The sequence below is a fragment of the Geotrypetes seraphini genome, chromosome 17 (genome assembly GCF_902459505.1).
Source record: "Geotrypetes seraphini chromosome 17, aGeoSer1.1, whole genome shotgun sequence".
NCBI classification, from domain to species: Eukaryota; Metazoa; Chordata; class Amphibia; order Gymnophiona; family Dermophiidae; genus Geotrypetes; species Geotrypetes seraphini.
The window spans coordinates 43,802,646-43,823,310 of record NC_047100.1 but is presented as its reverse complement, the minus strand read 5'-3'; the positions used below and the strand labels follow the sequence as shown (position 1 = coordinate 43,823,310).

At 37.5% G+C, this 20,665-nt stretch overlaps 1 protein-coding gene across 6 annotated transcripts in view; it reads right to left on the bottom strand.

The window, feature by feature from the left end:
• The window catches only part of HEMK1 (HemK methyltransferase family member 1), a 99,581-nt gene that overhangs the window by 38,227 nt on the left and 40,689 nt on the right, over positions 1–20,665 (bottom strand). For all 6 annotated transcript variants that reach the window (XM_033926114.1, XM_033926118.1, XM_033926117.1 and 3 more), the window contains exon 4: positions 18,609–18,702. In XM_033926114.1, coding sequence (XP_033782005.1) covers positions 18,609–18,702 — 94 coding nt within the window. The remainder of the gene's footprint in view (positions 1–18,608; positions 18,703–20,665) is intronic.

Here is a 20,665-nt window from a genome sequence, read left to right as displayed (position 1 = left end):
GACACTGAAGCCATCGGTGCAATGTGCGGCGGCAGTGAAGAACGCGAATAGAATGCTAGGCATGATAAAGAAGGGAATCACGAGTAGATCGGAGAAAGTCATAATGCCGCTTTATAGAGCGATGGTCAGACCACACTTGGAATACTGCGTCCAGCATTGGTCTCCATACCTAAAGAAGGATATCATACTGCTAGAGAGGGTGCAGAGACGAGCAACAAAGCTGGTGAAAGGTATGGAGAACCTGGATTACGAGGAAAGACTTAAGAGACTGGGGTTGTTCTCCCTTGAGAAAAGGAGACTACGAGGGGATATGATCGAGACATTCAAAATACTGAAAGGAATCGACAAAATAGAGCAGGAAAAAACGTTATTTACAATGTCCAATGTGGCACGGACAAGAGGACATGGGCTGAAGCTAAGGGGGGACAAGTTCAAGACAAATATCAGGAAGTTCTGCTTCACGCAACGAGTGGTGGACACCTGGAATGCTCTCCCAGAAGAGGTAATTGCGGAATCCACCATTCTAGGATTTAAGGGTAAGTTAGATGTACATCTCCTTATGAGTGGCATGAAGTGACATGGGTAGGGGTAGGCTAGATGCACTTCTCTTTATGAGAAGCGTGGAGCGATATGGGGACCAAAACTATGCCAGGGTACACCTGGCGGGGCCTCCGCGTGTGCGGATCGCCGGACTTGATGGACCTAGGGTCTGTTCCGGAGATGGCACTTCTTATGTTCATTAGGTAATGCTTCCAAATGGAGAGAACTGGATTCACTGTTGTCTTTTAGGAAGCAGTGTACTGTATTAAGGGGGGCTGACTGCCCCGGTTGCTGTCTTGGTGGGGGTGCCGGCAGCTCTTCTCCTCATCTCTTTGATGGCGCAAGCAGCACCTCCAACCTGCAGCTGGCACCAGCCTCGGCTCTCCCTCCGAAGTCATTTCCTGGTCACGGGACTAGGAAGTGATTTCAAAGGGAAAGTTGAGGCTGATGTGAGGAGCAGGTTGGAGATGCTGCTTGTGCCGGTTAAGAGTTAAAAAGGTACTAAGGGAGGGAAGGGAACGTGTGCATGGCAGAGAAGAGGGTGGGGGGCGCATCCTACCCTCACTATGTCACTGTTAGCAAGTGTTTGAAGACATTGTTTTTCTGTTCTTATTGAATGTTAGTGTTGTGTTATTCCATGTTCTGGGTTTTTCTTATTCTTGGTTTTTTCCCTACTTTATTGTTATTTTGTAAGCTATTTTAAATGACCTAACACAGGATATGTTAGCGTTCTGTATTAGTTTTGACTTCTGTGTCCAGCTTTTTTTTTTTTTTTTTCTATGCTCTGTTTCTCATGTACTCTAGTCTTAATTACATGTGAACCAAGTCGAGCTCTGTTGGGAGATGACCCGTATATAAATTGAAGATTAGATTAAGCATGCAGCATTTATTTTTGGGTATTTTTGGGTGAGAGGCGGAGAAAGGGTGTGAATGCGCTAATCAGGTAGTACGCCGACAGGTTAGCACGTTCATAACAGAAAAAGCCCATAGCACCTCCTAAATAGCAGATGGAAAGTTAGCACGTCCTGGGGGTGCTCAAAGCCACTGATTGAAAGTTTTCAATCTTTTATGAAATATAATATAGGAGGTAATTTCACAATTCTTAAGAGGAAGTGAATTCCATACTTGTACTGTTATATGATTTACACAGTTCATTAATTTAAGTCAATAGTAACTAATTCAAGCCCCAGTGACTAAAATTTCCTCCTATAATCAAAATAAACGTAGGAAATGTTTCAGGAATTTCTCCATATAAAGTTTTAAATAGCAGGCAACATAATTTAATTTCTACCCGCAAACTAACAGGAAGCCAATGAAGTTCCACCAGCAAAAGCATTTTAAAAAAATCTTTATTCATTTTCAAATCAAACAAGTGCACAAAAATATATCATACAAGTAATTCCAATATAGCACTATATCTAACACATAAAATCTAATAGTGTAAAAAAACAAAACAAAAAAATAAAAACCCCATCCACCCACCCTTCATCACATTTTCAACTAAAATAGAGTATACGATATGTATATAACATATGATAACAAATCTTATTAAATTACACCCCAAATCCACCCTCCCCCTTGAGTGTGTGGCGCAGTGGTTGAAGCTACAGCCTCAGCATCCTGGGGTTGTGGGTTCAAACCCCACGCTGCTCCTTGTGACCCTGGGCAAGTCACTCAGTCCTCCATAGCTCCAGGTACGTTAGATAGATTGTGAGCCCACCGGGACAGATAGGGAAAATGCTTGAGTACCTGATTGTAAAAACCACTTAGATAACCTTGATAGGCGGTATATAAAAAATCCTAAAAAAAAAAACTTACTAAACAGAGCTAAGAAAAGGAAAAGAAAAGAATTGATGTCTATTCATCACAATACTTTGCCAATGGCCCACATATCTTTACAAAGTTATTATATGTCCCTTTTTGTACCGCTATTGCTCTTTCCATCTTAAAAATATGGCATAACAAATTTCACCAGAATGTGTAATTAAGATTCTTGTAATTTTTCCAATTGTTGGTCAAATCTGGAGTTGTAGAAACTAAGCATTGCCTCAGGATTCTTCATCGGCTTAAATTTCTTCAGCAGAGTAGCAGAAATTCCTGAATAGAGAGTTACAATAATCAAATAAAGATAAAACAAATCAACTGCACTAATATTCTATGTTGTTGCTGAAAAAAGTAAGATTGAACCTGCCTCAGTTGTGAACTAAAACATTAATATGACTTTCCAAACTTACCCCACTCCCTCCCCGTTTTTTTTTTTTTTAACAAACCGCGGAAGAGGTGTTTAGTACCAGCTGGTGTGCTGAATGCTCTGCGCTGATCTGACGGTCATAAGAGTTCCTATGAGCGCAGAGCATTCAGAATGCCGGCTGAAATTAAAAACCTCTTGCGCGGTTTTGTAAAAGGGGAGGGGGGAGGTGTTAACGAGCTATCTATTATAACCCAGGACCTTTAAGAGCTCTCCACCTTTAAACTGGCCACATCTGCTCATTAAATATTGGAAGGAATTAAATGGGATAGATTCCGCACAAACGTAAGGAAGATCTACTTCATCCAGAGAGTGGTGGAAAACTGGAACGCTCTTCCGGAGGCTGTTATAGGGGAAAACACCCTCCAGGGATTCAAGACAAAGTTAGACAAGTTCCTGCTGAACCAGAACGTACGCAGGTAAGGATAGTCTTAGTCAGGGCACTGGTCTTTGACCTAAGGGCCGCCGTGTGAGCAGACTGCTGGGCACGATGGACCACTGATCTGACCCAGCAGCGGCAATTCTTATGTAGACCAAACCATAACAGTTTGGGACTAACTGGGAATGGAATTGGAGGAGAGTGTGTTGAGGAAAGGAGATGGGAAGCAGCAAAGAGAATATGTGGGGGAAAGATGAGCTTAGGGAAAGAAAAATATGTATAGATGGAAATGCCATACTGGGGCGGATCAAAGCCCAGTATCCTTTTTCCAACAGTGACCAACCCAGGCATTAAGTACCTAGCTAGGTCCCAAGTAATAAAACAGTTACACAAATTACTCCTGAGAAGCAAGGCCAACTATAACAGAAGGGGGACCCCTCTCCAGCTATCCCCTTCCCCACCCAGTGTGCTGTCTGCTTTGTCCAGCAAGGATCTTTCAAACACGCTCTTTTCTTTTAGTGATGATATTTAAAATTGCAATAAAAGTAAATGGTCTGGTGGGTCAACCTGACATCTTCCTTATTATAATAGTGAACAGGGTTTGAAAGAGAACCTCAGATATAGGGAACGGGGAGTCCTTCAAATATAAAGGACAAAACTGTCTCCATTTAAGACTGCCATAAAAGTTTTGTGGTTTGACAGCCACTTCAATGGATCCAAAGTTCTACTTCTTATTCCTTGGCTCCAGAGCTAGTGTAAATTAGAAGCAGAAAGCAAGTCAGGGATAGGGGGAGATAAGACTCTATTGGGTTCAGAGCGGAGAGAACTACAGATTCCCCTAACAAAAAGCAGTTAATACTCCCAGAACTGCATGCAGAAGCCTTTGCAAATAAAAACCACCACAAAAGCGCTCACCACAAAGCCTGAAGCCTTCAACTACATCGGAGACGGCTTCACACGAAAAGACAGCTAACATCTGAGCTGCAAGCTGTTTTCTCAGATGCCACTTTCACTAAAAAAAAACCCAGTTCTGAGAAATGTTCTGAGTGCATGCACGTGTAAATAACTGATTAAATTCATGGAACCTAACACTTCTGCTTTCTACCTTGGACAGTGAACAAAATCATAAGAAGACTAACCAAGCTATCTCTTGAGAAGGGATAGCTTAAATTAGGGATGATGGCAAGGAAGAATTTTTGGCAGCAAATATGAAAACACTGTGAAAATTGTGCAAATATAGCCATTAAGTCACAAGCATTCAAAGCTCACTATAAGAAAACAGGCTGGATGGCTCAGAGCAATGGTCACTGCATTATACCCAGTGTCAAATGGAATGATGGACTTTGCCAAAAGTATTTGCGTTGTAGCGCCTTTTTAAGAAGGGTTCCAGTGATCCAGGAAATTACAGACCGGTAAACCTGACTTCAGGGTCAGGCAAAATAGTGGAAATTATTATAAAAAATAAAATTACAGAATACGTAGACAAACATGGGACAGAGTCAGCATGGGTACAGCCAAAGAAGGTCTTGCCTCATCGGTTTGCTTCATTTCTAGGAACATCCCTCCCCTTTAGAACCACAGAACTCTGGAACAACCTCACAACCCTGCTCAGAAATTCAAACTCCCTCCAATTCTTCCGCAAACACCTGAAAACTTGGCTCTTTTCAAAAATCTAACACCTCCTGCTCTCTGGGACCCTTGTCCCGCTCTTTCTTCTTGTTCCTTTCCTATAACCCTTCATTGGAGTTCCTTTCTTCCTAACTCTGTAAACCGTGCCGAGCTCTACGCTTGTGGAGATGGCGCGGTATACAAACCTAAGGTTTAGTTTAGTTTAGTGGCATGAATAAACATGTGGCTAAAGGTGAGCCAGTTGACGTAGTATATCTAGATTTTCAGAAAGTTTTAAACAAAATTCCTCATAAGAGATTCACGATAAAATTAGAGAGATGGGATAGGAGGCAATGTTCTGTTGTGGATTAAGAATTGGTTATTAGACAAAAAACAGAGGGTAGGGTTAAATGGACATTTTTCTCAATGAAGGAGGGTAAATAGTGGAGTGCCCCAGGGATCTGTACTGGAACCGGTGCTATTTAACATATTTATAAATGATCTGGAAATTGGAACAAGTGAGGTGATTAAATTTTCAAATGACACAAAACTATTCAAAGTTGTCAAATCACATGAGGACTGTGAAAAATGGCAGGAAGACCTTAGGAAATTAGAAGACTGGGCATCCAAATGGCAGATGAAATTTAATGTGGACAAATGTAAAATGATGCACATCAGGAAGAATAATCCAAATAATAATTACCTTATGCTAGGGTTCACCTGAGGAGTCAGCACCCAAGAAAAAGATCTGGGTGTCATTGTAGATACTACGCTGAAATCTTCTGCCCAGTGTGCGACTGTGGCAAAAAAAAAACCAAAAACAGAATGCTATGAATGATTAGGAAACAAACAGTAAATAAGATTGAACATATTATAATGCCTCTGTATCGCTCCATATGTTTACTCTTTGGGATCTTGTCAGGTACTCGTGACCTGGATCGGCCGCTGTTAGAAACAAGATACTGGGTTTGATGGACCTGGGGTCTGTCCCAATATAGCAGATCTTATGTTCTTATGATGCGTCTTCACCTTGAGTAAGGCACACAGTTCTAGTTGCCATATCTCAAAAAAACCATATAGTGGAATTAGAAAAGGTTCAAAGAAGATTGACCAAAATGATAAAGGGAATGGAACTCTTCTCATATGAGGGAACACTAAAGAGATTGGGATTCTTCAGCTTGGAAAAAGAGATGGCTAAAGGGGGATATGACTGAGTGGTGTAGAACAGAGTAAAAGTGAAACGATTTTTCACCCTTTCAAAAAGTACAAAAACCAGGGGATACTCAATGAAATTACATGGGAATACTTTTAAAACAAAGAGAGGAGGGATTTGTTGTTGTTGTTTGTTTGTTTTTTAACTCAAAGAATAGTTAAGGTCTGTAACTTGTTGACAGAGGATGTGGCTACAGTGGTTAACATAGCTGGGTTTAAGAAAGGTAGGGACAAGTTCCTGGAGGAAAAGCCCATAGCATATTGAGAAAGCCACTGTTTGGCCTGGATTGGTAGCATGGAATGTTGCTACTGTTTGGATTTCTGCCAGGTACTGTGACCTAGAGAAACTGGGCTATATGGCCCATTGGTATGACCCAGTATAGCTATTCTTATGTAAAATATTGGGTCAATACCCATCTGTTGGTGCAAAAATGGTATAAAAAATCTGGGATTACTATTTAAACATAATATTCATGAATAGAGTACTGGCAAATATAATATCCCTCCTTTGGCTGTTGCATTTTTGTTTGATGCTTTTTTTTGCCCTTCTGATGCTTGCAGGGCAGGAATAACCAATAGGCCAAGTAGGCACGTGCCTAGGGCCCGAAATAGTCAGGGGGGCCCGATGAAGGAGGGCATCAACATTGTTTTTTCCAAACGGCGATGGGCCCCTCCAGCATCAATTGGCAACGCGGGCCCCCCCTGATCGGCAACGCGGGCCCCACTCCGATCGGTAACACGCGCGCCCCCCCCCCCCCCATCGACGGAAAGTAAGACAAGCAAGCAACGTGGGTAAGAAAGGCAACGGGAACTGTAATTGTGCAAGCGGTGCTGCTTGCCCAAAGCTTCCCTCTGACGCAGCTTCCTGTTTCCGCCTGGGCGCATGGTGGGGTGGGGCGGGACAGGGGGCCCAGTGTACTTGTGTGCCTAGGGGCCCTCGACAAATTAATCTTGCCCTGGATGCTTGAGCTGTTTTTGTATTGGATTACTTTAGTCCTATGGATTCATTTGGCTGCAGACATGAACACATTTTACACACATGTTTTGACTGTGATTAAGCCCCATGCTGCGTAACTTGATTGTGCTGAATTATGTGGCTGCATTTGTTCTGAAGTCTCTTTCTCTCCACTTTTTGGATGTTGCAGCGGACTTAACACAGGAGTATATACCGTTTAAGTGTTTATTTTGAGTTTCTGATTTATATACACTATAGTTCTTCTGATTTTCATGAAACTTATACCAGAAGCAGATGATGAGTTAAAGACCCAATATGTGAACCTAAGAGATAAGACAGACCATCTTGTAGGGAGGTCCCACCCTGTTAACAGCAGGTACAGGATGTCTTCAGGAAGTAGTCAGTCTGTCAGTATTAGGCACAGCGTGTGTGTGCTGAGGGGACAGGCTGTCTGCATTAGGTATAGCGTGTGAGCAGAAGGCACAGACTTCAGCAGTAGATACAACGTGTGAGATGAGAAGACAGGCTGTTTGCACTATGTACAGTATGGGTGCTGAGGGGACAGGCTGTCTGCAGTAGGTATGACGTGTAAGCTCTTGCAGCAGGAACGGTGTGTTTGCAAGGTTCTATTAGCCTGTCAGCAGCTCTGATTCTTGGTTTTAAACACACTTGAATTCTGTTGTATCTCATTTCTTGGAATTAAAGAGGAGGTTACAAACCGAGACTAAAATACGATAGACCTTAAACCACACGCTCTTCCCTGCCATACATATGCTTTAACAATATATACACATCCTCCATAAGCTAGTCTTACTCATACTCTCCTCTAGGTACATTATATTAATACTCTGCCCGGCATTAAGCAGAAACAAGACACATATACCACACACCTACCACCCATTTCCACAGAAACATGATGGCAGATAAAGGCCAAATGGCCCACCTAGTCTGCCCACCCGCAGTAACCATTATCTCTTCCTCTCTCAGAAAGATCCCACATGCCTATCCCAGGCCCTTTTGAATTCAGACACAGTCTCTGTCTCCACCACCTCTTCCAGGAGACTGTTCCACGCATCTACCACCCTTTCTGTAAAAAAGTATTACTTAAATTACTCCGGAGCCCATCACCTCTTAACTTCATCCTATGCCCTCTCATTGCAGAGTTTCTATTCAAATTAAAGAGCCTCGATTCATGTGCTTTTACATTACGTAGGTAATTTAAACGTCTCTATCATATCTCCCCTTTCCCGCCTTTCCTCCAAAGTATACAGATTACGATCTTTAAGTCTGTCCCCATACGCTTTATCGCGAAGACCACACACCATTTTAGTAGCCTTCCTCTGGACCAACTCCATCCTTTTTATATGTTTTTGAAGGTGCGGCCTCCAGAATTGTACACAATATTCTAAATGAGGTTTCACCAAAGTCTTATACAGGGGCATCAATACCTCCTTTTTCCTGCTGGCCATACCTCTCCCTATGCAACCTAGCATCCTTCTAGATTTCGCCGTCACCTTTTCAACCTGTTTGGCCACCTTAAGATCATCACATACAATCACACCCAAGTCCCGTCCATCTGTCTTCACTCCCTAATCTGTACCGTTCCCTCGGGTTTTTGCAGCCCAAATGCATGACCTTCCATTTCTTAGCATTAAATCTTAGCTGCCAAATTTCAGACCATTCCTCAAGCCACACCATCAGGGGTATCTGCTCTATTGCAATTTTAGTAGCACTCACAAAGAGGCAAATTTTACCAGTCAGCACTTCAGCAATATCACTTACAAAAATGTTAAAAAGAACAGGCCCGAGAACCGAACCTTAAGGCACACCATTGATAAAGCACAGTTACATATCTATAACGGGTGTTATCCAGGGACAGAAGACATATATTCTTACATATGGGCGATGTCATCCACGCAGTTCAGTATGGACAATCCACAAATGTAGTGTCACTTGAAAACTTGAAAACCGACTGCACCGTTCATTCGCGAATGCCTTCCCGCCCACCGCCACTCGTGGAAAGTGTGGCACAGTGGTTAAAGCTACAGCCTCAGCACCCTGAGGTTGTGGGTTCAAACCTCCTTGTGACCCTGGGCAAGTCAATTAATCCCCCCATTGCCTCAGGTACATTAGATACATTGTGAGCCCACCGGGACAGACATGGAAAAATGCTCGAGTACCTGAATAAATTCATGTAAACCGTTCTGAGCTCCCCTGGGAGAATGGTTTAGAAAATGGAATGAATGAATAAATAAATCAGTTCAGTAAAAAAGCTAATATGCTAACTAGGTAAGGTCGGAGAGTTGTCCCTAGATAACAACCATTACAGGTAAGTAACTGTGCTATATCCCAGGACAAGCAGTTAAGGCATCAGTCAGCGTCTACGGTCAACATAAATGACTTACAACTATATAGTATTAAATCCCACTCTACAGGTTAAGGGGTCCCTTCATTTATTATATCCAGTAGAGTATATCATTAAGTTATTTAAATCCGGGGAGGGAAAAAGCCTCAGAAACTGGAGCCATACACTCAGTAAACTCTCAAACATTGTTTTAGCGTGTTAGATCAAATATGCTCCTCAATAGAGCAGTCAGAGGCATAAAACCCCTTTTTTTTTCAATTAAATTTTTCTTGAAATTTTTTCTTTATCTCCGTTCCAATGATATACAAAATATTTCTCTCTCTTATAGCACTCTACAAGATCACCCCAACCCACAATTTAAATAACTTAATGATATACTTAAATGAAGGGACCCCTTAACCTGTAGAGTGGGATTTAATACTATAGAGTTGTAAGTCATTTGGACCATTTGGTCAGACATTTTTTGAGTGCTTTATCAAACGTCTCCAAATTATTCAAAACGTCTCTATTAAACTTATAACTAACTCTAGAAAGTTTGATCATGTTACTCCTCTTTTAATAAAAGCACATTGGCTCCCAGTCACTCATCGAATAACTTATAAACTCTGTCTACTCACCTTCAAGGCTTTACTCAATAAAACTCCAGCTTTTATCTATAAATTATTAATCCCATATAATCCGACTAGAACATCAAGGTCCAATGAGCAAAATTTACTAACCATTCCTTCACTCAAGATCATTAATACAAGACGGCAATTCATTTTTTCAGTAACTGCTCCACAGATTTGGAACTTCCTCCCAATCTATCTACGAAATGAGCATGATCTGGGAAAATTTAAAAGTAATCTAAAAACATTTCTTTTTAAAGATGCATTTGATTTATTAATTTTTAAACTGTTGTTTTAAATCTTAAATTTTACTGTTACATACCTTCCCAATGTTTTTTTCCTTTGTTTGTTCTACTTTTCTATCATGAATTGTATTTCACTTCCCCTTTTTACCTTTTGTTACGAATATGTTGAACTATTTCTAATATTATGTTATTATTCAAGTTTGATTTGTATTATATGTTTAATCTTTTTTAAAGTTTGTATTGTAGGGGGGCGTGGCTTAACGCGAGCACGGATGGAGGTGTGATCGTGAAGCTCCTCACCATCCAGGCAATGAAATATAAAAAAAATTTTTTTCCTTCAAGATAACTACATAGAAAATATATATTAAAAAAGCTGAACAAATGATACAAGATAAAATCCTAATTTCCTGCAGTTGAAGTGAGGTATGTGCTGACAGGAGTCAGAGAGCCGTTTGTATTTTCGGCGGTTTCATGAAACTTGAATGCAGCGCTGAGACCGCGAGGTGTATGTGAGTGACCAATGAGTTTGATTGGGAAAATGTGAAGGAAGTTTTGTAATTCGACCAGATATAACTGAAACCATAAGAAGGAAAAAATAGATTATCCTTTGATGAAAAGGGGATTGAATAAAGAAAACTGAGAGAGAGGAATACCGGCATTTTCTCTCAGTAATTAAATGCCGAAGCGCTGAAAACAAATAAATATCAGCTTATTGAAATAAATAAGAATACTGAATTGAATATTACTTTCCTCTGACAAAGCTGCGATTGGGCTTGTGAGAGAGGAGACAGAGAAAAAGATTAACGGAACTTTTTTTTAAAAAAACTGAAGCAGCAAGACATCGAGGCAGTTGAGAGACGCTGTGAATAAACAGAAGACAGTTGCTTCAAATTTGTCAAAATAAGGGAAAATAACTCGATGAAGTGTTGCTCTCCTCGGTCGGGGCTGCGATTGGGCTTGTGAGAGGAGAGCTAAAAGAAAGGAATACCAAAAATTTTTTGCTCAGCGCTGAAACGATGTCTCATTAAGTGAGAGTGAATGTCAGAGATAGTGAATTAAATCTGTGAAAAGAATCGACTAATCTGAGAGAGATCTAAGGGAAGGAAAGGTTGTTGGACTGAATGTTCCCCTCCTTCATTTTAGACAGTGAAAGGACTTAAAGGAAAAAAACCATAGAAAAGGATTTTTTTCACACAGCAATAGAACTGGAAACAAATAACTGACAATTACTCTAAAGAACACTGTAATAGAAAATTTGAATATATTTAAAGATTGAGAAGGTTTAACATTGATTTACCCGAAGAAAGTGAGAAAAGTAAAAAAGTTTCAAACTGACATAAGTAAAAAGTAGAAAAATATCAAAAATAACCCTCTTGCCAATATTAAAGAGATAAATACACTAAAAAAAAGAGTATTCAAGATTGTGACAGATACTGAGGAAAAGAAAAGAAGAAAAGAACCAAATCCTGGAAGAAAAGGGATTAAAAACCTAAGAATACCAAACCTAAACCTAAGAGAATAAATATAAGAAATAAGAACAACCAAGAAAAAGAAAACAACAACATGGCAAGCACCAGACAAAACAAAAATGAGGCTGGTACATCTGCAAAAAGACAGAAACAAGACCAAATAACACCAAGCAAGATACCACTTCCTATTGAAGAACCAGACATATTAAGCAAAACAGAAGTTATGGAAGAACTAAGACAAATCAAACAAATGCTTAAGGAAACTATAACTAATATGTCGGAAATGAAAGAAGAAATTTTAAATATTCATAGACAAATGGAAGTTAATAACAAAAGAACAACTGAACTAGAATCAAAAATGGAAGCTATAGAATGTGAATCAAAAAGATGTAAAAACGACAGCCTGGAATTAAATAAATTAAAAGATCAATTGGAGGATTATGAGAATAGAGGAAGAAGGAAAAACATTAAACTTTTTGGAATACAAGAAAATTTAGAAGGAAAAAATACTATCCTTTTCCTTGAAAATTTAATTCCAAAAATATTACAATTAGACTTGAAACAACCAATTGAAATAGAAAGGGCGCATAGAATCCCAATCAAAAATTTAGAAAACAAAGGCAGACCAAGACCAATAATTTTCAAAATGCTCAGATACCAACAAGCATTAGATATATTAAATGCTGCAAAAAAAGATAAAAATCTAAACTATAAAGGATCCAGAATATGGTTTTTACCAGACTTTGCCAAAAACACAGCAAATAAAAGAAAGAGACTATTAGACATGAGACCTCTACTAAAAGAAAAAGGATTTAAATATGGTCTATACTACCCGGCGAAAATGAGAGTATCATCTGGAGACAAATCCTTATATTTTGAGGATCCTGAAAAACTAAAAGATTTTCTCTCTAAACCAGAACCTATGATATTTTAACATAAAACATTAAGATGATTTTGATGACTCTATGAAGAATTATAATAATATAACATATTGAAATATCTGAAGAAAAGGAGGAAAACGATATAAAGAAAAGACAATAAAAATTATAAGAAAGAAAGAACAAGATATAAGGAAATTATTAAATAATACACTACATATATGTTTAAAATAATTTATGTTAGAATCACAATACTAAGGAAATATAAATTAAAATATTGTTAAATGGATAATGATACATTAATGAAATGTTATGGAAAAATGATTAAAGATATAAAAGATCAATATATAGAGATAGAAGGGAAATTTGTTTGAATATTGAATATTGATTGCCTGGAGTGGGGAGAATATTCGGGTTACAGTTCCAATGTGTATCCTTAAGCAGCCAATGTATTGGGTGGGAAAAGGAGGGATAAGGAGAATATTTACTAGAATGATTAAGGGAAAAATAAATAAGGGATTAGATACATTAGGGTCAAATATGTGTGTCGTGAAGAAAATTTTTTGGATATTAAATATGAAAGAGGAGAGGAAGAAAAATATAATGAAAAGTAATAAAATGTATAATGTCTTTTAAAATATATTCTATTAATGTCAATGGCCTGAATCATGTAATTAAAAGAAAAAAAGTATTAACATTTTTAAAAAAACAAAATGCGGATATTTACTGTCTGCAAGAGACACATCTTAATATGAAGGAATCACAGAAATTATCAGGTGGATGGATAAAGGAATGTTTTTTTGCTCCAGCAGTGGGTAAAAAAGCAGGGGTTGCAATTCTTATAAATAAAAAATGTATGGCCAAGATAAAGGTAAAAAGTTCAGATCCACATGGAAGATGGATACATATTGATATAGGTATGGGAAATGATACCCTGACGTTATTCAATATATATGCCCCTAATTCGAATCAATCAGAATTTTTCAAAAAGCTACAGAATATGTTATTACCACTGGCTGCCTCTAATTTAGTGGTGGCTGGAGATTTTAATGCTGTAATGGATCCATTATTGGATAAAAAACCAGGTAAAAATATTAAATCATTAGGTCTAGATAATTTAATTCAGTCATGTGATTTGAAAGATATATGGCGTATTCTTCATTTTAATGATCAGGAATATTCATTTTGTTCACAGGTTCATAAATCATTTTCAAGAATAGATTATATTTTTGTTTCAACAAATAAAGTGCAACAGGTGACTAAAGCCTCCATTGATCCTATTATTATCTCGGATCATGCGGGAGTATGGATAGAATTACAATTAGATCAATTAGAAAATAATAGACCTCTTTGGAGATTTGATAATGCATTGCTTGTGGATGACAAATTTTTGGAAAATTTTAAAACACAAATTAATGATTTTTTTCAAATAAATTTAGTGGAAGATACATCTATAGAGAATGTATGGGATGCATTTAAAGCAACTATGAGGGGTAATATTATATCATATTCAGCTTTTATTAGGAAACAGATTAAAAAACAATATATAGAATTAGAAAAAGAAATAAAAATATTAGAAGCTAAATTGGTAAATAAATGGGAACATGAAGTTTTACAAGCTCTTTTGAAAACAAAAGGTAAATATAATGAATTAACTTCAAAAATGATAAGAAAAGATTTGTTTTCCAAGCAAACAGTGTATTATGGAAATTCTAATAAGGCGGGGAAATTATTGGCAAATTATCTTAAGGCAAAAAAAAGGAGAACTAATATTAATGGAATAAAAGATGATAATGGTATAATAACAAATCAAACAAATATAATATTAAAACAATTTTTAAAATTTTATAAGGACCTGTATTCTTCCGAACCTCATTTGGAGAAACAAAAAGATGGAAAAAATTTTTTAGATTTAATTAATGGACCTAAAATTCCTGATCATATAAAACGAAGTTTAGAAGAACCTATATCATTAAAAGAATTAGAAACAGCATTGAGATCTCTTAGAGTTGGATCCGCTCCAGGTGGTGATGGTTACACAGTAGAATTTTATAAAACATTTCAAAATATCCTTTCCCCACATTTATTAAAATTATATCAGACACAACTTATAAAAGGTAATATAAAAGGTACTATGGCTGAATCAATAATAATTGTTTTGCCTAAGCCAAATAAAGATCCTACTTTGGTTTCAAACTACAGGCCTATATCTTTGATAAATGTTGATAATAAACTTTTGGCGAAAATTTTGGCTTTGAGATTAGCTAAAGCTCTCCCACATATTATAGATATGCATCAAACAGGTTTCGTTGCTAAAAGACATTCCTCCAATAACTCTAGACTATTATTTCACATGCTAAATTTGTCAAAAAAAATGGATGAACCGGCTTTTACAGTTTCATTAGATGCTGAAAAAGCATTTGATAGGGTAGAATGGAATTTTATGTATCAGGCTTTAGAATGGTTTGGAATAGGTTCTGGATTTATACAAATGGTAAAAACATTGTATAGCTTCCCGATTGCAAGATTAAATATTAATAATAAGATATCTGATGGTTTTCAATTGCAGAGGGGAGTTAGACAAGGTTGTCCTTTATCTCCTTTGTTATTTGATGTTGTATTAGAACCCTTATTGTTAGCAATACAGCAAACGAGAGAGATACAAGGTATTCCATATTCAGATATGGAATATAAAATTTCGGCTTATGCTGATGATATTTTGCTTTATTTGAAAAATCCAGAGTCTACCTTATCTTCTTTATTGGAATTAATTGATAAGTTTGGCAAATTTTCAGGTTATAAAATTAATTGGAATAAATCTGAAATTATACCCTTGAATGTTCATTGTGTAAAAGGATTATTTGATACTTTTCCATTCATATGGAAAGAAGAAGGATTTAAATATCTAGGCATTCAAGTTAAAAAAACAATTGAAGATACTGTAAAAGAAAATGAAAAATATGTATTAAAAAAAGTTACGGAGTTATGTGAGCAATGGAACCCATTACATATTTCTTGGTGGGGAAGAATTCAAACTATTAAAATGATGATGTTGCCTGTAGTTTGCTACCAAATGAGTATGATACCTATTTATTTTCAGGGGTCCTTTTATAAAAAGCTTAATAGAATTTTAACAAAATTTCTTTGGCTTGGTAAAACACCTAGAATAGCTTTAGTAACCTTACAAAAATCAATTAAGGAGGGAGGGGTAAATTTTCCAAATTTCTATAGGTACCATCAAGCCTATATTTTACGTCAGGGTATGTATTGGATCCTCCCAGAACTTATAGATAATGCACCAGATTGGTTATATTTGGAATGGCGCCTTATGTTTCCCCTAAATTTAGTTCATATGCCAAGTATTAATATACCCAGAAGATATAGAGAAAATAAAATAATAATGGATACTTGGAAAACGTTGAGATTTATTGATAAATTAACACTCATCCCAATATACAAATCAACTAATCAATCCATATGGATAAACTCCAAGATCAAAATTGGCGGAGCTCAAATCCTTTGGAAGAACTGGATTATTGCAGGCATTAGATCTTTAGACGATGTTATTTCAGAAGGTAAACTGCTGGATTTTACACAATTGCAACATAGATTTGGTCTTAATAAAACACAAAGTTTTAAATGGTTGCAATTGAAGCAGGCCATTCAGGTTGGGTTCCCTGAATGGAAAACATTAAACAATCAATATAGTTTAAAGTTCTTATGTTTTAAAGCAGACTTCCTAGGACATCAAGCCGCTTTGTGGTATAAATTAATATCTGGATATTTGAATAAAAAACCAAAAAATGGTCTAAGAGACATTTGGAGTATTGAGATTGGACATCAGATTAATGCATCTCAATGGCCACTAATTTGGTCTTGGAGAATGGGATGTACAGTGTCAGCATCTATGAGACAAACCTGGTTCTTTTTATTACATAGAGCTTTTTGGACCCCTACACGTTTGCAAAAATTAGACAGCTCTAAGTCTAATAAATGCTGGCACTGTAATCTGGAACCAGGGACATTAGATCATTTATTATATCATTGTCCCTATATTAAAATCTTTTGGAATTCAATTTGGCCACAAATTAATAAATTGATGGAAAATCATATTGCAATATCATATGATACAATTTTATTTGGAACAATGATGAGAAAAAAAAGTCAAATTTCAACAGAAAATAACAAGCTTTTATTAATTATGACAGGGGTTGCCATTCAACATATAACTAACAACTGGAAAAATTACAACAACCTAAATTATACATTTTGGTGGAATACGATATGTCATTTATTTAAAATGGAAAGAACAATAGCAATACAAAAAGGGGACATATACTAAATTTATAAAAATATGGGGGCCATTGACAAAATACTGTAATGAATAAATAATAAAAATTTCTTCTTCTTTTCTTCTTATAGGGAATTTTTTTTTTTTTTTTTTTTTCATGACACACATAGAGGGGGGGTAAGGAAAATAATTTATACATAATATATTATAATATATTATACAAAATGTAATATATGAATGAAAACTAATAGAAGGGTGGGGGGAGGGAGAAGGGATAAAATTTAATTAGAACATATTGTATTAGATATAAAAATGTTATTGAATATTTATCAATTCTATTCTAATATGTTGTATACTTTCTGTAAAATTTGAAATATTATATTAAAGTAATAAAAGGGTGGGGGGAGGGTAAGGGGGAAAATCAAATTTAGATATATAATGTATTAGATATAAAAGTGATACTATGCAATTATCAATTGTATTTTAAATATTATGTACACTTTATGTAAAAATTTGAAAATAAAAATAATTGGGAAAAAAAAAAGTTTGTATTGTATTGTTTCCCTCTGAATGTATTTTAAATTGTACATCGCTTTGAATTATGATTAAGCGATTAATCAAAAAATCATTAAACTTGAAATGACTGACACACCTCAATGTTCAGTCAGTCCTGTATGGCTGTCTTATGCGGGCCCTGGCTGAGTATCAGCAAGGACCTGCAAAAGCTCCGGTAGCCAGGACAACAAAAACCTAGCCCTGGATATTCAGTGACAGTGCCCGCATATGCCCTGGCACTGAATATCTGGGGCTAATTTAGCCAGTGACATTGTTTAAAAAAACGCTGACTGCCACTGGTTGATTACTGGCTGGTTAATACATAAGAACATAAGAGATGGCTTCGCCGGATCAGACTCTAGGTCCATCCAGTCCGGCGACCCGCACCCGCGGAGGCCAAGCTAGGTGTTCCCTGCTGAGAAACCTTGTTTACTCGTATCCCCCAATGTGATTTGCGAGAAGGTGTGCATCCAACTTGCTCTTGAATCTCAGAATGCTGGTCTCCATCACGACCTCCTCCGGGAGAGCGTTCCAAGTGTCCACCACTCGTTGTGCGAAACAGAACTTCCTAATATTTGTCCTGGGCCTGGTGCCCCTCAGTTTCAGTCCATGACCTCTTGTCCGAGTCACATTTGACAATGTGAATAACGATGTTTCTTGCTCTATTTTGTCAAATCCTTTTAGTATTTTAAAAGTCTCTATCATGTTTCCTCGCAGTCTTCTCTTCTCGAGGATGAACAATCCCAGTTTTCCGAGGCGTTCTTTGTAGCTCAAATTCTCGATACCTTTAACTAGCTTCGTGGCTCACCTTTGCACCCTCTCCAGTAGGGTTATATCCTTCTTTAGGTAGGGAGACCAGTGTTGAACACAGTACTCCAAGTGTGGTCTGACCATTGCTCTGTAAAGCGGCATTATGATGTCCGCCGATCTACTCGTGATTCCCTTCTTGATCATGTATGCATGTCATGGGTATAAGTGTATGGACATGGGAATCCTGGAAAATAGGCTCTCTAATTCTCTCATTCTACATTTCTGTTTCTGCATGAACTCCAGTAAATACTGAAAAAGGTATATTAAAAATTATTTCCTTGCACAATTCTGAAATGAGAGGGGAACATCGGCAAGCTACATTAAGTTCTCCAAGCGACAGCGTACTATAGAGAAACCCACATGGTATGGCACAAAGTGCACTCGCAGATGTAGTATATAGACTCGGAGACTTGAAGATTAAGTGATCTCTCTCCCCAGCACTCACCTCTGTTTCTGGTCGTGGAATGAAAACAGGGGGCCTCATTATCAGTGTCAGATCTAAGAAGTCCCACTCTCCGATAACATACTGAATGGGCATCCTGAAAGAACAAGTAATAAACCATCACTTGCATGTCCTCCATTTCACATGCTTACTTAACTCACTCTGTCGGCGGCCTGGAGAATTAGAGCTGCATGACTGGAAACAAGAACAGTGAGAATGAACTGGATCTCGCAAGGGGGGGGAAGGGGATTCCAAATAGGTGCTTGAGCCACCCAGGTCTCCGCAGGCCACAATTGGCTTGCGGGCCATGCAATAATGACCACTGCTGTAGGGTTACTAGATGTCCAGTTTCCCTGGACAAAAGTAGTAAAATAAGCCGTCTGGATTCCCGACAGTCTTCAAAAAGAGGAGATGTCTGGGGAAGCTTGGATATCTGGTAACCCTATGTAGGGCCATGGCGTATATTACTGTCTCTCAGCACAGTAGTACACTTTACTTGTCTCTGGCCTGGTTCTTTTTTTTTTTTTTTTTTAATTCTTTATTCATTTTTCATTCTTACAACAAGTGCACAATACTACATCATATTAACTTTTACATTTCACTTGATAATCATACAATTATGATTTTACATACAAAACATTTATTCCCCCCCAACCACACTTCCCACAAGTAATTTAATTCAAAATATCATTTATATATTATATTTCAATCTATTAATCAGACCTTTAAAAGAACTATTTACCCTCCCCCCTCCTCCTACATGTAAATGTACTTTCATTAGAAAAATGATGTCTATTCATTGCAATAATTTGTTAATGGCCCCCAAATATTTTTAAAATTATTATAATTCCCTTTTTGTATGGCAATTGATCTTTCCATTTTATAAATATGACATAATGAATTCCACCAAAATGTGTAGCTAAGCCTATTGTAATCTTTCCAATTATTGGTAATATGTTGTATGGCGACTCCTGTCATAATTAATAAAAGCTTGTTATTATTTGATGAAATTTGATTTTTTGCTCTCATTGACATCTCGAACAGAATTGTATCATATGATAAAGCAACATGGTTTTCTAGTAAACAGTTAATTTGAGACCAAATTGATTTCCAAAAGGCCATGATACAGAGACAATAGAATATTAAATGGTCCAAAGTCCCTGCTTCCAGATTACAATGCCAGCATCTAATTAGACCTAGAGCTAGCTAACTTTTTTTGTAATCTAACAGGGTCCAAAAAGCTCTATGTAACAAAAAAAAACAAATTTGTCTCATAGATGCGGTCACTGTACATCTCATTCTCCAAGACCAAATTCGTGGCCATTGAGATGCAGAAATTTGATGCTTAATCTCAATGCTCCAAATGTCTCGAAGACCAGTCCTTGGCCTGGTTCTTCCAAGAGTTACATAGGTGATGGGAGGTAAATTCAGTTGGGTATTACTGCTTCTCTCTGGGCCTCCTTAACCTAGCTATATCCTGGGCTTTTATACTTCCTGGACCATGCCTTCCTGGCTCCACCTCTTCCATGCCATTTCCTTCTTGGGTGGGATTATGGGTTTTAAAGTTGCTTTGCCACTGAGGAAGCATCCTTAAGGGAACGTGACAGTATCTTATAGACTTACTCACGAGAGGAAAAAAGTCCACAGAACAAGTAGGTTGAAACCAATGCTATCATTGGTCAGAAAAAAAAATCCACTGCATTTCAAAAAGGGGTCCAAAAAGTATCCAGCCTAAACAAAAAAGGTTTTGAATATATGAGACTGTCACATAGGAGACCTCACAACATACAGTTATGTTATGATGTGCTCAAAAATCAAATCTATCTACTCTGATGTGCACCTTTATACCAAATAGTGTTAGTAAACATAAAATCACTTAGCTTCATGAGCAGCTCATCTTCCATGTCAAAGAGAGGGTGAACAAAGAAATCTTGACAAGGATCCTTGTTTCACTTAGAAAGCTGCACCACAGAAACATCTTGTACAGACAGGAGCCACTAGAAGGGTGGGTACCATTGGACACCAGAGATGATTTTTGGTGAGTCAGGATGGGAGGGGAA